General features: G+C 46.2%; 3 protein-coding genes and 1 non-coding gene across 4 annotated transcripts; 2 read left to right on the top strand and 2 right to left on the bottom strand.

Moving 5' to 3' along the window:
* Positions 1-926: 926 nt before the first annotated feature.
* On the bottom strand, positions 927-3,863 carry rsph14 (radial spoke head 14 homolog). The gene is made up of 6 exons (XM_067231541.1): positions 3,650-3,863; positions 3,242-3,344; positions 2,912-3,030; positions 2,170-2,395; positions 1,813-1,949; positions 927-1,485 (listed from the first exon to the last, which is right to left on the bottom strand). Exons 1-6 carry the CDS (start codon positions 3,846-3,848, stop codon positions 1,247-1,249), a joined length of 1,023 nt encoding a protein of 340 aa, XP_067087642.1. The 5' UTR covers positions 3,849-3,863; the 3' UTR covers positions 927-1,246.
* Positions 3,864-4,562: 699 nt separating this feature from the next.
* On the top strand, positions 4,563-10,291 carry dok2 (docking protein 2). Its single transcript, XM_067231394.1, has 5 exons — positions 4,563-4,790; positions 5,218-5,529; positions 6,337-6,448; positions 8,679-8,851; positions 9,059-10,291. The coding sequence occupies exons 1-5, from the start codon at positions 4,731-4,733 to the stop codon at positions 10,064-10,066; spliced, it is 1,665 nt and encodes a 554-aa protein (XP_067087495.1). The 5' UTR covers positions 4,563-4,730; the 3' UTR covers positions 10,067-10,291.
* A 3,017-nt stretch (positions 10,292-13,308) lies between these two features.
* kazald3 (Kazal-type serine peptidase inhibitor domain 3) lies at positions 13,309-16,876 on the bottom strand. Its single transcript, XM_067230929.1, has 4 exons — positions 16,366-16,876; positions 15,457-15,617; positions 14,798-14,945; positions 13,309-13,574 (listed from the first exon to the last, which is right to left on the bottom strand). Exons 1-4 carry the CDS (start codon positions 16,874-16,876, stop codon positions 13,480-13,482), a joined length of 915 nt encoding a protein of 304 aa, XP_067087030.1. The 3' UTR covers positions 13,309-13,479.
* Positions 16,877-17,504: 628 nt separating this feature from the next.
* trnae-uuc (transfer RNA glutamic acid (anticodon UUC)) lies at positions 17,505-17,576 on the top strand. The gene has a single exon. It is a non-coding gene; the product is annotated as a tRNA-Glu (tRNA).
* Positions 17,577-17,825: the final 249 nt, after the last annotated feature.

Below are 17,825 nucleotides of genomic sequence, written 5' to 3'. Positions count from 1 at the left end.
TTGCATCTGAAGCTATGGATGGACTCAGCTGGTTGTTAAATATGGTGGGTAATGGCATGATTAGCAGGCTATAAGAGACAACCTTATCATCATTAACCTCATGATAACGGATAACAATGTGGCCGTGGCTTGATGAAAACCAGCTACATGTTATATCGCGTTTGGATTGCTTGCCAGTTAAAGACTACTTTCAAAACGCCCTGTGCTGCAGCTGACCCTAATTCTAGTGGTTCTAAACAAAATACCCATTTAATGAAAGCGGTAAAACGTTTCAGCTTTAGAAATAGGACCTTGAAAGACAGATATTTGCCCTAAAGCTACTTTTAGATCAGAGCAAAGATCATTGTTTGATTTCACTTGCTTCAGGCATCAAGATATAACATTATGGTGCGGTACTCGTATTCCAGATGGCCGAGTAACCTGGAAAACATACAAAATCTTTATCTATCTTTTATACCGGTGACAAGCGAACTGACAGGTCATGTAGCACTGTGCTCCAAAAAATAGTATGCTGGATTTCCTTAAAATTTTTATATCAAGTGGTTCCACACAGCCATGTCATTTAAAAGACATTTGGTGAAGTACTTGATTATGTCACTTAAACTAGTGTTTTTTTAAATTACCTAGTAAATCCAGCATAACATTTTAAGTGTGAGTGAGTCTTTAATAGACTAAATGGCATGGTACCATACAACTGCTGTAGTAAATCAATGTGTTCTGTGTTCTTAGATCACCACGGTGACAAGGATGCCTTACATACAGGAGGGGGGGGGGGGGGGGGGCGGGGGGGTGATGGATGGATGAAACTGTGGGTGGAGAAGGGGATGGAGATAGAGGATAAATATGTAGACATGTAATTTTCTTTCATGAGTTTATTTGCATAAACCTGACACTGATCACAAAGATAAACAATAAATTGTGTGGCGCTTGCGTCTGCATGTGTGCACCGAAGTGGCAGAGATGCACTTCTGTAAGTGTGTGTGAGAGAAAAGCAATGAAGTAGACTTACAGGGGGAGCGAGAGAGGAGTGGATGGTGAGAAACAGAGTGACAGACAAGGGTGATATGGAGGAGAGAGGAATAAAGAGAACTGAGAAAGATGGAGAAACAGGGGAAGGGAGCAGCTTGTCTCCATTCCTCCGAGTCTGTGTACACAGTATGTCCACGTGTGTGTGTATGTGTGTGTGTGTGTCACCCCTCCAGCTCTTGTAGCTTGTCCAGGAGATGTGCGTGTGTCCTCGTGCCTCTCAGGGGGTCCAGGACACGACACTGATGGCGGTTTGCGCGGCACGGCGTATGATGTCTGCGGGGTGACTGAGGCGTGTTTCCAGGAGGGGCACGTGCTCCAGCAGCTCCGTCCGAGCGTGTGGGGCCTCCGCCAGCACCGTCAGGGCCCGCAAGGCGTTGGCACACACCGCCAGGTCCTCGCTGCCCACCAGGGCCAGGAGCGGGGGGAGGGCACCTGCCTTCAGGGCCTGGTACTTCCCTGTTGGGGAAAGGGAGGGGCAGGGGGTGCATAAGGCACGGGGTAGTGGAAGGGGATGGGGGAGGAGATGGGGTGGGGTTATAGAAGACGGGGTAGATAAGAGTGGGCAGAGGTGCGGGGGGTGTATCAGATGGGGTAGTTATCAGGGAACACAGGTGGAGGGAGGCTTGTAGAAGACAAGGAAGTGTACCAGGGGGCAGAGGTCAGGGGGGTGGTGGTAGAAGACAGGGGGTAGATAGTAGGGCGTGGGGAGGGGGGTGAGAAGGTAGGACAGGTGTATGGGAGAGGGAAACCTCTGCTAAATGAGGCTATGACAGGTGTGTGCACCTTTAGAGATGACAGAGGTGTTCATGATGGTCCCAGCAGCGCTGGCGGTGACGCCGGGGTCGCTGTCCGACAGCAGCGTGACCAGCAGAGGAAGTACCCCCTCCTCACACACCTTGTGCTTCCCCTCGAGCGGGACACTGGCGGGCGGAGGGGTGCGGGGTGTGTGGGAGAGAACAGAGTGGAGAGGACAGGTACAGTGTGTTCAGAATAAATACTGATTTGTTGATGATATGATTTAGCATGGCTGGTACTGTTTTACTGGAATCACAACACTATGTGCAGTCATCGTATTTGACTGTATCTGCAAGTCGTATCAGACTTGGCTTTAGCTCAGCGGGCTACGACAGAGAAGCTGACCTGATGCCCATCATGGCTGAAGCGGCTTCCCTGCGGATGTCTGGGGAGGGGTGAGAGAGCTGCTCTCCCAGGACCGAGACCCCGTTGCTGGCCAGGGCCGGCAGGGCATCCACCCTCACACAGGAGCTGAGTGTGGCCAGGATCAGGGCTCGGATCTCCTCCTGCTCAGCTGGCAGCTTCATTACCAGCCTGGGGACCAGGCCCAGAGACACCATGTGGGCTGCGCCTGGAACACACACAGCGTTAAACACAGTCCCACGCACACACACACACACACTGTGTCTTGGCACAAGAGGTCACATATTTTGATAGCTGTGTGTCAGATAGAAAAAAAAAAAAATTCTTCCAATTATTTAAATGTAAAAAAAAATATATATATATATCACATATTTTGATAGCTGATAAAAAAAAAAAAATTCACACACAACAACAAAAAGTTTTCAACCTTTCAGAAAATACCTAGGCACAAGAGGTCACATATTTTGATAGCTGTCGTCAGAATATGTGACCCTGGACCCCCCTGGACCCCCCTGGACCCCCCTGGACCCCCCTGGACCCCCCTGGACCCCCGGACACCCCTCTGACTGTGTGTAACAGAGCGTTAATGTAACAGCTTCAGGCTTAAGTCCAAGTTGACGTTTATGAGGTTGAGGTTTCGGTTTGTGTAAGCACAGATTTAGTTTGCGACATTGATGGAATACCCCCCAGATGATTTTCAGAGTAATATATATGTCACAGATACCTGCCGGAAACTCAGCCATTATCTTGAGGGCCATGTGCATGTTCTTACGACAGGTGACCACAGGCTCATCCAGTAGGTCAGAGAGAGGGTCTAACACGTTCAACTTCAGGAAGGCTTCTCTGGAGAGACACACACACAGAGCGACACACTTGCACACTTACACAAAGGCCACATGTAATCCCTTTCAACACCTCACTGTATTAGGCTGCCACCTACTGTTTTAAGGATGGTAGGAGACCGAGAATACGTCTTGTTGACTTGGCTGAACCAGCAACTAAGTCTTTGATGGTTCCCTGAATGATTACAAATGTTGAAAATAATGTCACTCACCTTCCCACATTATGGGAAGCCATGAGGTAGAGTACTTCTGTGGTTTTAATTCTCACTGAGCTGTCCTTGTCTTTCAGCAACCCTTTCAGTATCTCCAAACAGCCTGGAACAAAATAAGATGATAATGTTGTCATGAAGAAAGAATGTTACACATAACACAGGTTGTTGAGAGCACCCTCCCCACTTTTAATTCAGGTAGCCGAAGTTAATTTCATTTGAGCGAATACGTAGCCAGTTCATTAGACTCGAAAATAAGTTTAGGCTATACTTATTCACGGAATATTGGAATTATCTCTTGCCAGTACAGTTATCTAGACTCTCTACGAAAATATAGCCTACAGATAGTTTTTGTAGCAAATTTCTACTCATCGTAATTATCTAGGCAAAGCCTAAATAAATATACATTACCGTTATGGATGGCTTCGTAAGCCCTCTCTGGATCATGAACTAAGTCACAAAGGGCTGTTAGAGCCCGTTGTCGGATGTACAGATGAGGGTCCTGCAGCTCCATGTAGAGTCGCGGCAGGGCTCTGTTGCCGAATGCAACAGGTGCCTGCGTCGGGTCAATTAGCGGAGGTAACTGCTCGGATATACGAGTGCTGCCCATTTCCCAAACCTCCAACCGTTCACTGTATTCAGTACTTTTGGTAGAAAGGCTAAACTTATTCCTAAATTAAATATTTCAGAATAGCATGTCTACAGTCGCTCCCGGCTGCTCACTGACCATCAACACACGAACCATCGTTGCTAAGTAACGGTTGTAAACAGTGACGAGCAGGCTACAGACCATTAGGTCTGCTACACACACAAATCAAAAATAGTATCACATGGTTTATTTTGAAAACCTAGCCTTATATCTATATGCCTGTATAGAAAATGGGAAAACCTCTGCAATCGAATGTCTGTGCATGGCCTCTTATGGTGTCGCAACTTAATAGACTGTATGGAAAGAATGTTTATTTGGAAAGATGTATTTGTATATATGTAAAAACGACTTTACAATTGGCTGATGTGCTCAGTTTGGCCTCTCGTTCTGAAAATATCCCTTATGCCTATTTTTTATGTATTTGTTTGTTTATTTATTCACAACAAATAAGTATTTATTGTGACATTCATCAAGAAGGCATGCACCCCACAGAAAGACACGGGCACTGCTTCTACACTATGTCGACATGCTAGCTGCTATTGCAGAGCAGGCAGGAAACAGCATGATGGGGAACTTGTGGCGCATGCATGCGTCATCTGTAGACAGTGCAGCCTTGGGGGGGTTAGGCGACGCTGCAGAATTGAGAGAGGACTAAATCAACAGTTGGAGTTGGAGAGGAGGGAGAGTGGTTGGTGTATGCAAATAGAGATATAGATAGAGAGAGATAGAGAGAGAAGGGGAGACGTGGTGAAGAGAAGAGGGTAAAGGTGGATTGAAGAACCGAGAGGACAAGAGAGTTTAGTGGTGGTAGGAGAGTAGAAGAAAAGACCAAGCTGGTCTACCATGGAGGAGGACATAAGGAAGCAAGGGATGCTGTTTCTTCAGCAACAAAGGTTTGGCAAGGTGGGATACACTACACTACACACACACACACTTTCCGTGTTTGCTAGGTTGCTACAGATGGAATAGTTGTGTTGAGTGTTGTGGTGTACAGTACTGTCAAAAAAAGGCAGCCTCATACATGGTCATCGAGAGTTAACATGTTGGTGCCTTTGCCTGGGTGAGGATATGAGGTTGAAAGATACAAAACAGAGTAGCCTAACTAACTATGTTATAGTTAGTTAGGCATGTTGGAGTATGTTTATAATTTAGGCACAGAACATTGTCATTGTGGTTTAACTGATAAACTTCCATTCTGTGTGACATTCATAGAATTGCTGGTTAAATAGTATAATTCTGCTGGTAGGTTCTGCTCCACATAGTTGACCTGTCCTTCTGAGTGTCTACCTTCCTATCTGACCCATGGTCTCTTCCTGTCGCTTCCCTTTAGAAATGGAAGAGGGTGTGGTCGGTGCTGTACCGGGAGAGCACCTGTTCCATCTCCCGCATGGAGTTCTGGGAGTGCAAAGACGGAGGGTCCGGAACCATGGACCGCTCCGACCGGAACCTGAAGAAACAGCAGGAGCACAAGAAGGTGATCCGTCTGAGCGACTGTATCCGGGTGACGGAGATGGAGGCGGAGGGATGCCCGCGGGACTGCACTCCCTTCCTGGTGGAGACAACCGAGAAGTTGTTTGTCTTCGCCGTGGAGATGGCCGGGATGGATGACTGGATACAGAAGCTGTGCGAAATAGCTTTTCCTGTGAGTTCGGTTACTCGTTTAGTGATTCGGTTTGTCGGCCGGTCAGTCGGACACTCACACACTCCTGCACTCACGCACTCGTTCACAGCTTCCCATAGAATAACAGAATAATGGAAACAGGGCAGTTTTGTGTTTCATCAGGTTATAGTGATGGGGCCCACACAAAGCATGATCCATATTCTCTGGTCCTCTGTAATGTAATGTAGCTGTAATGCTCTCGATGTACGCAGTATGTACTTTTGACAAGAAGAGACACAGTACACTTCCTTATAAATGTCCACAGAAGATTCAAAATGCAAATACAATATTCAGGAACTAAACAACAAGCCTTAGTTGTTCCTCTCAGTCAGACTGACAGATATAGTGTAAGTGGTTTGAATGTTTTGGAAAAACCTTTTGGGGTATTTCAACCACAGTGTAACCCCATGAAGAGACACACAGTCTCATTCTTAGTATTCTATTTTTAATTTACACCACATATCTGTGTAAAGGTTACTTTAACACCTACCCTGTTAGTTCAATAAAAGAGTGGTGTGTGTGTGTGTGCGTGCGTATGTGTGTGTTTGTGCATGTGTGTGTCAGGTGGGAGTCAGATGGGAGTCAGGTGGCTGAGCAGTTAGGGAATCGGGCTTGTAATCTGAAGGTTGCCAGTTCGATTCCCGGCCGTGCGAAATGACGTTGTGTCCTTGGGCAAGGAACTTCACCCTACTTGCCTCAGGGGAATGTCCTTGTACTTACTGTAAGTCGCTCTGGATAAGAGCGTCTGCTAAATGACTAAAATGTAAATGTAAAATGTGTCCTGTGTAGACAAACTGGGTTGATCGAGGAGGGGCGAAACGGAACAGTATACAAAGATCAAATGTGGAACCACCAGAACAAGGTATGGAGGATAACCTTCTCTACGGTGGAAGAGACACTGGTGAGTCTGCGACACAGACACACACTAACTCACACACACACACACACACACACACACACACACACACACACACACACACACACACACACAGTCAAAGACCTACGTCCTGCAGAGAGGAAGTTGAGAGTCTGCAGCAATTTTTTTTGCCTATGGTCAACATATTGTATAGGATATCAAACCAATGAGAATTGACTTAATTTATAAATGCGCAACTTATAGTTTGGAAACCTCACTGTTACTTCTGTCCCTTTCATTTATAAACTCTATCTTTTTTAGTATTCTCTCTATAGCAATAAGTATTTTGGGTCTGGGATGTGGCTCACCAGTCAGCTGTCATCCTCTTTTAGGACAGATTATTGACAACAGAAGAAGTTAGTTGTAGCATCAGCAGTGCACAGTGGAAAACTGAGGTGGCTGGTTCCTCTTCCTGTGGTTGAGTACATCACTCCAGTCCCACGACACCCTTCCCCTGTTTTGCACAATGACCACCAACTTATCTGCTAGAAGCTGACTTCCTCCAAACTTCGAATCAAATACAGACTTTACATTTTTCTCTTTAAGAATCATGAGTTATGAGATGATGAGGGTTGACAGGGTCATTCAGAAATCAATATATTTTTGGAGGGTCTAAAATTGGGATATGTTTATGTATGTTTATATTGGTGTGTATATATTTGGACAATATATATATCTCCATAACCGAGGGTCTGTAACCAGACACACAAAAAACCCAGAGAAGGAAGGAGAAAGAAGGAAAAAGCAGAGACCTTTTAGGAACTTTTACATGAGTTCTTACAGGGGTCATTACAGGGGTCATTACAGGGGTCATTACAGGGGTCGTACAGTAGGCCATTCTGCAGCCTAGAGCATCTCTTAACACGACACGCACACTCAGCAACAGTAGCAGCCAAGCAGAGGAAGCAGCAACTCCCTAACCTCAACATCCTGGAGACAACACCTGGCGAACGCAACGCACACACACACACACTTCCATGACACCCAGACACAAGCATCTGCAAGCTCTCCTTGTTCTTCTCTCTTTGCATCCTGGCTCTGTTCTTCAAGCACTGGGGTCATATCCTCTCACGTCTTTGCAGTTCCATAGCTCCGACTGACTAACTCCATCTGTTAAATGTCAACGCTTACTGTATCTTCAGTATTAATATATTGTATACCATGTGACCAGAGGACAAGGTAGAGATGGCAAGAGCTAGGGAGGGGAAAGAGGAAGGGCATGTGTGAGTTGCAGAACCACTGTGCATCAGTCACCATGACACGGCCGCAATGTGTCTATCTTTAGAACAAGCGGGGTGATGCCTGTAGAGGAAGTGGACGCTGTCTTTTTACTGGTCGTGGTTAATGTTGCTTGACAAAATGTGTAAAACAGGAATTCACAAGGTTCTGTGTGTATGTGTGCATAAACGTGAGTGTTAGAGTGTATGTATAAATGTGTGTGTGTGTATATATATGTGTCAGTAGGGTATATAAATATACACATACTGTGGGTGTATATGTGTGTAGAATGTGTGTATACACATTTATATGTGTGTGTGTGTGTGTGTGTGTCTGTAGGATGTGTATGTGTGTGTGTGTGTGTGTGTTTTGTTGTTTCAAAACACAGAGTGGATGACTAAACAAGCACTGGGTTACCACATTTTCCATGAGAACAAGACCAGCACTTCACAGCCTTGGTTCATCAAGTTAACAGACTGAGCAAACTGTGAGTCTGTGTCTGCAAAGTATCTTCTCTACCAGTCACTCAGAGTCAAGGCTAACCCTAACCTCCACACCTCCCTTGGATGAGCCCCATTCTGAGGAACAACTGTCCAAATACTGCTGCCCCCCCCTCCCTCCTCCCCTCCAGATCTCCTTAGCTCTACTCAAACACGCTCCGGGTCGCCACATCGGTAACCACAGTAACAGAAACAGCAGTGTTTTTACAGGAAAAAGAATGATACTTTTACGAGATGAGAGGCTGTGGAAAAACGCTTAACCGTCTACATGCTCTGTCTGCATGGAACATACTGGATGCATCATTACTAGGTTTCTGGAGAAACATTTCACTGTTCACCAAAAAGTGTGTATGTCATATCTTCATATCTGTCCGATGCATTCTTCTCCCCCCTGTTTAAATACACACACTCTTGGGCCAAAGTTCTCTCTCTTCCTCTCTTACCTTTTCTCTGCTTTCTCTCTCTCTCTTATTCTCTCTCCTTCCCCCTCCCCCCAGTGATGGACTTCCGGGTGGTGATGAGGAGGACGGAGGCCTCTGAGCGCTGCAGGTTGAGGGGACCCTGCGTCTTACGGACCGATGCCAACAGCCTCGTCCTGAAGGACGCCTCGACGGGGGAAGTCCTCTACAACTGGCCATACCGCTTCCTCCGGCGCTTCGGACGCGACAAGGTAACTTCCTGCTCACGTGGGAAAGTTTAAAAGACCAAAACATGAAAGAGCATGAGCTCGATGTATGTTTTAAATCAATATTATCAAGATTAGTCACTTGATGAGGAAACATGATTACCAATAAAGATGAGCTTATTATCCTGAGAGAGGATAAGTAGCCTGATCACTTTTGTCAATCCTGCTTCATGGTGGCTTTTTTCTTCACAGTTGACTTTCTCGTTTGAGGCGGGGCGAAGGTGTGACTCTGGCGAAGGAAGTTTCGAGTTCGACACCAAACAGGGGAATGCAGTGTTCCAGGCCGTGGAGATGGCCATCAACCTCCAGAGGACCAGCCAGCCCCTACGACAGGCCTCGGGAAGCCTGGACACGGAGCCAGCCCCCCAGTCCCGCCCCCTGCCCCAGCCTGGAGCCGAGCCCGGCTTCTACAGCACCGTCAAAGAGCTTGGTGTGCAGCCCTCCCCTTCCCACCAACCTGGGGTCCCCCACGCCAGGCTGGAGCCCCCAGTGGATAAGCTCTTAACGGGGGTGAAGAGCCTGACGTTGGACAGCCGAGGCTCCAATCCCAGGAAGAACCAGGTGAAGCCAATCTGCAGCTGCCCTCTCTTGAACCAGGAGAGCCAGACCTACTCAGAGATCACCCTTCCCGCGGAGAGGGGGGGCGACAAGGGAGAGCACACCTCCTTACCTCCCAAGACCCCCAGCCCCAAGCCACCCCAAGACCCTGAATACTCCCTTCCCTTCGATTCCCTTTCAAAGAAAATCATAGCTGACATGGCAACTACCCAGACTTTTGTGCATTGGGTCACAGAGCCGGGCTCTGATAGGCCGGGGTGTAGCGATGATGAGGCTCGCGACCCGCTTTATGACAGCATAGACGAGTTAGCCGTCAGAGCACTGGTTCCGTGCAGGCCAGACGGCACCAAACCAAAATATCACAGGGCAGAACACATTTATGACGAGCCAGAGGGCCGTGCAGTGGTGACCCAACAGCACCCGGGCTCTACCTCTCTCTACGACAACCCGGAAGAGGTCAGAGGTAATGCCTGGAGGAGCATGGGAACTGTCGTTGATCCAAATGGCCACGAGTATCCCTACAACCCCCACGTGGACGACTACGCCGTACCCAAGCCCCCAAAGAGAGCCTTTCCTCTGGGGAATCAGGATTCTGAGGAGGACTCCCCCTATGATAATGTGATGGTGAAAATGGACAGGTAGAGCAGAAGAGGATGCACACACACACACACACGCTTGCACATACACGCACACACGCTTGCACATACACACACACACGCTTGCATATACACACACACAAACATGCTTGCACATACAAACACCGTTGTTTGAATAGTATGTATAGCATTTTTAACAGTTCAAATACTCTTACTTCTGTTCTGCACATTTTTCTGCAGTTTTGATTTGACTTAACAATATAGTACTTAACCTCCACCAGCACTACTTATCGATTGATCTTTTTAAATTTCTGGCTCTTTTGTATCCTGTTTATTCTTATTTCAAAATGTGAATTTCCTTCTTGTAGTACAATGTTCTGTGCAGTAGGTGGCGGTTGGAGTTAGATTTCTTTTTTTTTTTTTTTTACATCTGGCTCAACTCAAAGGATTCTTTGTAAAGTAAGCACTTATTTAACCGAGCTTTGTTAATAATAAAGACTTTCTCGTATCACCTTTGTACATTATCATAGCAGATTTAGAAATAAAAGTGGTCCAGGAGACCTCTGGATGTCTACTTTGTCTGTTTGCACTGATGGGGCATTGAAAGGGAAAAGGCCTGGAACCCTTTTTTGCATTATTTGGATCTATTGGAAGAAATTATCTACGAGTATTTCCCAATGGGTTCCATGTGCCACTGAGGGTAGAATAAGCTTTTTTCTCCTTTTTCTTCTGCAATTTTTAAAAGAATGTTAATTATCTACGTTTTTGTTTATGTCCTCCCTCCGTTTTCCTCCAACGGAGAGAAATAAATTGAAAGAGAGAGAGAGAGCTCGGGTCTCCAGCATGTATGGTATATTGTGTTCCACAGTGCTGTGAGCCTGTCAGTGAGTAGACCACAGGCTGGTCTCCCCCTGGCAGCCTGCCTCTGTTGCTCTGCCACTAATGTCTTTTCAGTGCTCAGGATATGAAGCCTGAAGCCCAGGGGGAGTGGAGAGACCCATGCCCATCAGACTCTCACATGAACCTCCTGATATCTCACCACCAGTTCCTTTACTTTCCAATTTTCCATCCAGACATGCAGCTGAATGTGAGCCCCTTACCGGAAGTCCCACCTCACTGTCTGGAGTTCTGCTTAGAGAGCTGGATTAGGACTAGCAGGGTTGGTGAGAGGGGCTAGAACTAGCAGGGTTGGAGAGCTGGACTAGAACTAGCAGAGTTGGAGAGCTGGATTAGGACTAGCAGAGTTGGTGAGAGGGGCTAGGACTAGCAGGGTTGGAGAGAGGAACTAGGACTAGCAGGGTTGAAGAGAGGGGCTAGGACCAGCATGGTTGGAGAGAGGGGCTAGGACTAGCAGGGTTGGTGAGAGGGGCTAGGACTAGCAGGGTTGGTGATGCGGGCTAGGACTAGCAGGGTTGGAGAGAGGGGCTAGGACTAGCAGGGTTGGAGAGAGGGACTAGGACTAGCAGGGTTGAAGAGAGGAATGGAAAAATGGCAGGATAATACAGGGTTATTGGCAGGCTGAAACTAAGGTTATGTATAAGATCTTAAATAATTAAAAGTGTGTGTTTGTTTTTGGACACGTGTTTAGCTAAGATGGCACGCAACCTCACTCTCTGACTGTTTCTGATTACTGGGCATTTATTATTTATCCAGTATTGTTTTCAGATCAATTGGAAGGCAACCATTCACCAGTTACAATACAGTACATGATCAATTTTCACGATTATAGAATGTGCAGTTTACAGCTGCTATCCAAAGCATCACCACCACAAACCAAACCATTCATTTCTTAGCTCTGGTACATATTAAGAGACCACTGCACCTTTTTCTTTCATTAAAAAAAAAGTTGAAAAGGACAACTCTGAGTGAGGAACAGAAGGGTAAAAATGTAAGAGGCCACTTCAAAATGTATCCTTCTGTTCCTCACTCAAAATTGTCCACCTCAACCTTTTTTTAAATTAAAGAAAAAGGTGCAGTTGTCTCTTAATTTTTTCCAGAGCTGTATATATATATATATAATGTGTATGTGTTATATACAGCATCTTGTATGCTTAGTAAAGTTAACTAAAAACATTGATAATACTAGCAACGTAGAAACAATATTGATAATGCCAGTCATATTCTCAGGTTAATACAGTAAATCTTAATGTACGTCGAGGCTATCTCGCAAGTTCGACCCGACAGGAATGTAAGCCAATGGCTCAGGTAGACGCTTGACTCCTGGACTTCTCAAGTTGCCTCCTGAGTAGTTATATAGAGCTCAAGTCTGAAGCAATAGATAATATTTAATAACGGGAAGTGGAACTGAGCAGAGCCTTGTTGACCTACGAGCACACAGGAGACGGACAGATTCTCATTCATGTCTGTCTAGCTAAGCTCCATGGCCGAAACATTAAAACCATCTGTCGGGCACCTTCTCTGCTTGACCCTCTCCTCCTTTTCTCCCCCCTTTTTCTCTCTCTCTCATCCACTCTCAAATCCCTTTGTCTATGCCCCTGTATCTCTCTCTAGCTTTCTCTGTATCTTTGCCTTTTCCCATCTGCTTCACCCGGGCAGCACCAAAGCCTGGGGAGCTTACACATCTGCCCAGCGCTGCAGAGACAGGAGAGAGGGAAACTCGCAGCCCTTCAGAATAATAGCTTCCAGTTCTGAGGCAGAGAACGACAATGTGGATGCATTCCAGATACTCTGCATCCAGATGCCCTTGTAGGCAAACCTACAGGTAGACAGACCTAGAGACAGAGCAACAGACAAACCCACACACAGACAGACCTACAGGCAGACAGACATACAGGTAGACAGACCTAGAGACAGGACTACAGGCAGACAGACCTAGAGACAGAGCAACAGACAAACCCACACACAGACAGACCTAGAGACAGACCCACACACAGACAGACCTCCATGCAGACAGGCGGGTCCCGTCCCAGAGGGAGGGTTTAAGCCGTCCTCCAGACATTGAGAAGGCCGTCTGAGTAACTCTCTCTCTCACCGTTCATATGGTCAGGAATGTGCCTCATAGTCGCAGGGGGAATGGCTGAGAAGGGATTGAGAACAAAGGAACATTCATTCCTTTTGCTCAGCTGTATGACTGTATATATATATATTCATATATATATATATGAATATATATATAGACACATACACACACTCACACGTACACACACACACACTCACCATGGGATGACATGAGTGCATGAACAAGGTCTGTCTGCATACACAGAGAACATCATTCCACTTTCAAACCTTCCTAAAACAGCAGTAGAGAATTAAGTTCAGGTTGCAGGTGTATAATTTACTGTGTGATATATTATCTGCTTCTGCCAGCTACTATTATCAGAGTCTCAGAGGAAATTTCCGATTGTAGCTAAAGTGTTGTCGACGAATGTCCTTAATGGGAGTTGGTTTCACGACCAACAGAAACTGACTGGTAACCGTGGTTACCGGCGTTGATCAGAGTTAGTAGTAATCCTCCTCGTAGTTCCTGGAGGGGCTGTAGTCCATCATGTCTGTCATCTCCGCCATGCTGTCCCTCACGTAGGCCGACATGTCCTCTGGAGACACAACATGTGGAGGAGACATCATCAACACAGGGAACAGAAGCTCAGATTCTTATGTTGGCCCTGTGTCTTGACTGTATGTAGTCATGTCTTAAGGCCGATTTATACTACTCCGTTTTCACGGAGACGGACACAGGGAACTCCCTCTCCGATGTGGAACGCCCTCGGAGAGCCCCTCGGAGAGCTCTACGTGCACCTCCTGATTTTCCTGACTATCTGTCCGCTAGTCCGTCATTTTACGGATATCCCTTGGCTGTGATTGGTCCGCAATTGGTTCCACAAACAAAGACGTTATGTGGCAGCCTTCAAAAACATTGCTCCACCTACTTTTCGGGCAGTGAATTGTTTTCAGCACCCACAGCCTACGGAGTAGTATTTACATTTACATTACATTTTGTCATTTAGCAGACGCTCTTATCCAGAGCGACTTACAGTAAGTACAGGGACAATCCCCCAAAGCAAGTAGGGTGAAGTGCCTTGCCCAAGGACACAACGTCATTTTACACGGCTGGGAATCGAACTGGCGACCTTCAGATTACTAGCCCGATTCCCTCACCACTCATCTGACTCTGTACTATAAATTCAACGAATCCGTCGAATGTTTTTTTCCTTATTTTTTCCCCCCCCTTCCTCCCTTCTCTACGATGGAGACATCAGTGATGGGATGGGTCACAGTTTTGTGGGAAAGCAGATGCTTTCACCAACCCAATTATGTTGGATCAGACATTACCTCGGGGAGCTCAGGTATGAAGGATTTCTAGAATATACCCAGTGAAAAATAGTAAAACTATCTGGTGGTTGGGTTAGGTCAGGCCCCCTTTTCAACACCCAGACTCACTTATAGAGTACCTGGATAGGTCTTAAACCCTAGTGATCTTCTGATATGATCAGTTGACCTTTGTGACAGATGAGCTTTCAGCTCTGGACATGTATCTGGGATCAGTTATCTCTCTGCTAATCGTACCATGACTATTATTGGGAAAGCTCTGCTTGTTTGGCCAACAAATTTCCTGGCAGCTAGAATCTAACAATAAAGTGTCTGTCAAGGCTTGCACAAGCATTTTTATATTACAGTCAGCACTATGTTTCGAGATTTGGACCTGAAACAACAGCAAAAATGCAGCAGTGCCATTCGGTAAGACCCCAAGACCACTGGGTGCATAAGTCATGCTCATTAAGTCTGTCGACCGTCCTCGAACCACCTCCACTGCACCCACCTGGTCCCAGGACCCCTAGTACGGCGGTAGCGGAGACACTGCCCAGGCCGTTACGGGCAATGCAGCGGTACGTCCCAGAATCCCTCGGACTTGCGCCTTCAATCTGCAGCCAGCTGGACAGCTCGAACTTCATTGGCCCCCCTCGAGACTGCACAGCATCGCAGAGTGAGAACAGGATTACTAACTGAGACCTCAGTCAGACCAGATGACACTGGCATGTTTCTTTGAAGATGAGTTATGTGACAGCGTCTGTGCTGTTTTTTTTTTTACTTCTTTTTCCTCCAAGATACATTTTCACCATCTGAAACCAGCTCGACTCACACACTTATAGACCTGCAGTACGCACGCGTATTAATGAAGCCATAGAAGTTTTATACACACAAAACATGTTACCTGTTTACAAGACGTACTGCTTTGATCTGGCGCAAACGATTGATGTACCATTGGAACCATGCACTTCTGATCAGCTGTATGTTCTATGTGCACAATTTATATCTGCCAAATGAACTAAATGTAAATCTAAATGTAAAATGTAAGTGGTCTTAAAACATCTGAACCTTTGAACTTTGCTGTAACCTAGGTTCTGCTTAGCAGCTGTTCTAACAAATACCATATTTGACATATTTGACAAGGGAATGTTAACTGTCTCCCTGGTTCACCTGGACCGAGACGTGAGGGTCATCCCCAGGCAGTATGACGTCCTCTCCTTCCTTCCTCCACTCTATGAGGGCCATGGGGAAGGCAAAGACCTCGCACAGGAACACCATGGTGCTGCCTGTCTGGTTCACTAGATTCTGGGGAGGCACTTTGATGATAGGGACTGAAAGGAAAATAAGGAGGGGGGAGGGGGTGTAGAGAAGTATAGGGTGGTATGGAGCAGAGAATGAGGGAGACAGTGGAGGTAGAAAGAGTGAAAGAGAGAGAGACATAAAGAAAGAGGCAGAGAGACAGAGAGAAAGAGAGAGAGAAAGGAGAGAGAGGTTAGCGAGGTGTTTTCCTCAAGTGGTTTCCTCTCTCGAGACTCCTGGGTTGTCTTTAAGGGTTTGGCTCCTGGAGCTGTTTAAAACTATAAATTTTCCTTGCTCCGCCATGGGGAAATTACAGGCTGGTCTCACCGGCCTGGGAGCTGGGGGAGTGGGGCAGATTCCTCCAGCTCTCAGACGTCTGGACGGGAGGCTACTACGCTGGTGGCAAAGGAAAAACACACTGAAAAGACATTACACACAACATGTTTCCCAGACCTGGTTTCGGAGGGGGTTCCAGACATTAAAACCGTGTTCATATTCCTGTCGGCTAAGCAGTCTCATTTATGTCGCGAAGGAACTTCATTGAAAAGTTTATAATTTTCCCGCTGATGACATGCAGCGTAGTAAATCAAAGCGCACTGGCTTGTTTCTTTGAAGATGAGTTATGTGTCAGCGTGCGGTTTTTTTTTTTACTTCTTTTTTTCTCCAAGGTACATTTTCACCAACTGAAACCTGCTCGACTCACACACAAATAGACCCTGTGCACAGTACGCACGTGTAGTAATGAAGCCCTACAAGTTGTATACATACAAAACATGTTACCTGTTTTACATGGGCCTTTGCTCTTTTCTTTGAGGTTTTTGTTTGAGAACGACGCCTCTTTAAACTGACATATGTTCATGTACGTCTGCCCGTCTGAGCCACAGAGCGCGTCCTGAGTTTTACACGCGCACAAGGGCTCTGCGACCTCTCCCTCTCCAAGATTCAAGTCGTCCACATGGCAAAAGAGATCCTCACCGCAGAGACCGTAGAAGACGTTGCTATCGCCAAGGTCACACGACTGTCCCTCTAAATTTCCACATTCCTTACAACAACCGCAAATGTCCAACACGAACCCGGCTCTGCATCCCATCGACTCGGGACAAAACTCCGGTATACAGTCTTCACAGTTGGTACTGTTTCCATCATCATACTCATCTTCTATTTGATCGTAATCTAATGTGTCGATGGCGGTGTCAAAATCATCAAGTTTGTTTGGGAAACTCGCACATAGTGTGATGTTCAATAGTATTCCGCAAATAAGTATTCCCCATGACATGTTGAGCGTGGCCATGGTCTTCCAGAAATTGCAATGGCCAAAATTATTAAGAACATATGTTTAAAAAAAAGAAGACAAATAGTCAGTCAAAAAGTAAACTACATTGCCTTTACAGTCGTGTGTGTATCGGTATGAATCTATAGGCTACAGCCCAAAATTGTTGAATTGCTGAAAAGAGTTCCACGCTAAATCCCTTGAGAATAGTGTGCATTCCTCCTGGATTCCCCACCAAAAAAACGAATACAATTCCATTCAACGTCAGTCTACGATGGTAAGACTTTCACCCCGTTTAAAAAGTGAGGTTTGAAAATTCAACCATCTCTGGCTGAGATGAAGATCAGAGTAGGATACAGTAGCGATGTACTGCTGCTTTGATGTCAGTATAGATCCAACCTCTCTCACGCAACTCTATGCGCTCCCCATCCCCCAGCACTGAAGGTCTAGATGTAGAGCAGCGGGTGGGATGCCTGTCAGTAGATTTGAGAACCAGCCTACCTAGGCAAGCTGCAATGTACACCTACTGCTAGTGGACTGGTGTAATAAATGACCTACGCTATTCATAGGACATCATGTTTCCATAAAAGTATGAATGGATATATGACTTGATATACTCGGTCACACAATTGGCGGAATCATAGTACAGTCCCATATGGTCTAGCGGTTAGGATTCCTGGTTTTCACCCAGGCGGCCCGGGTTCGACTCCCGGTATGGGAACTAGTTGTTTTAAAATGAAATCACAAGCTTTTCATGAGCTCTTGTAACTGGATCAATGAAGTAGTTATCTGTAACTTCGAAAACTACTGTAGTGGATAATCTAACTGTTGTCAAAGCAGAATTGCCTATGTAACGCAGAAAAGTGTCAGCTGTAGTGCTCCATATGGAGATAATTCTGCTGTCATCAAACCTGGCAACCTTCCTTATGATCTGCACAATTTCTGCACGCACTCACCCGCACTCACCCAC

The sequence above is a fragment of the Osmerus mordax genome, chromosome 28 (assembly GCF_038355195.1).
Source record: "Osmerus mordax isolate fOsmMor3 chromosome 28, fOsmMor3.pri, whole genome shotgun sequence".
In the NCBI taxonomy this organism is placed as follows: domain Eukaryota; kingdom Metazoa; phylum Chordata; class Actinopteri; order Osmeriformes; family Osmeridae; genus Osmerus; species Osmerus mordax.
The sequence above is the reverse complement of the archived record's forward strand: the minus strand, read 5'-3'. Positions and strand labels throughout refer to the sequence as shown.

Excerpts from the sequence above, each read along its gene's own strand:
- rsph14 (XM_067231541.1), bottom strand. The coding sequence starts at position 3,848 with ATGGGCAGCACTCGTATATCCGAGCAGTTACCTCCGCTAATTGACCCG. Across the intron at positions 3,345-3,649 it reads TTACGAAGCCATCCATAACG|GCTGTTTGGAGATACTGAAA; the intron begins GTAATGTATATT and ends ATTTTGTTCCAG. Across the intron at positions 3,031-3,241 it reads GCTTCCCATAATGTGGGAAG|AGAAGCCTTCCTGAAGTTGA; the intron begins GTGAGTGACATT and ends GTGTCTCTCCAG.
- dok2 (XM_067231394.1), top strand. The coding sequence starts at position 4,731 with ATGGAGGAGGACATAAGGAAGCAAGGGATGCTGTTTCTTCAGCAACAA. Across the intron at positions 4,791-5,217 it reads AGCAACAAAGGTTTGGCAAG|AAATGGAAGAGGGTGTGGTC; the intron begins GTGGGATACACT and ends GCTTCCCTTTAG. Across the intron at positions 8,852-9,058 it reads GGCGCTTCGGACGCGACAAG|TTGACTTTCTCGTTTGAGGC; the intron begins GTAACTTCCTGC and ends TTTTCTTCACAG.
- kazald3 (XM_067230929.1), bottom strand. The coding sequence starts at position 16,876 with ATGGCCACGCTCAACATGTCATGGGGAATACTTATTTGCGGAATACTA. Across the intron at positions 14,946-15,456 it reads ACCCTCACGTCTCGGTCCAG|TCTCGAGGGGGGCCAATGAA; the intron begins GTGAACCAGGGA and ends GATGCTGTGCAG. Across the intron at positions 13,575-14,797 it reads ACTAGGGGTCCTGGGACCAG|AGGACATGTCGGCCTACGTG; the intron begins GTGGGTGCAGTG and ends TTGTGTCTCCAG.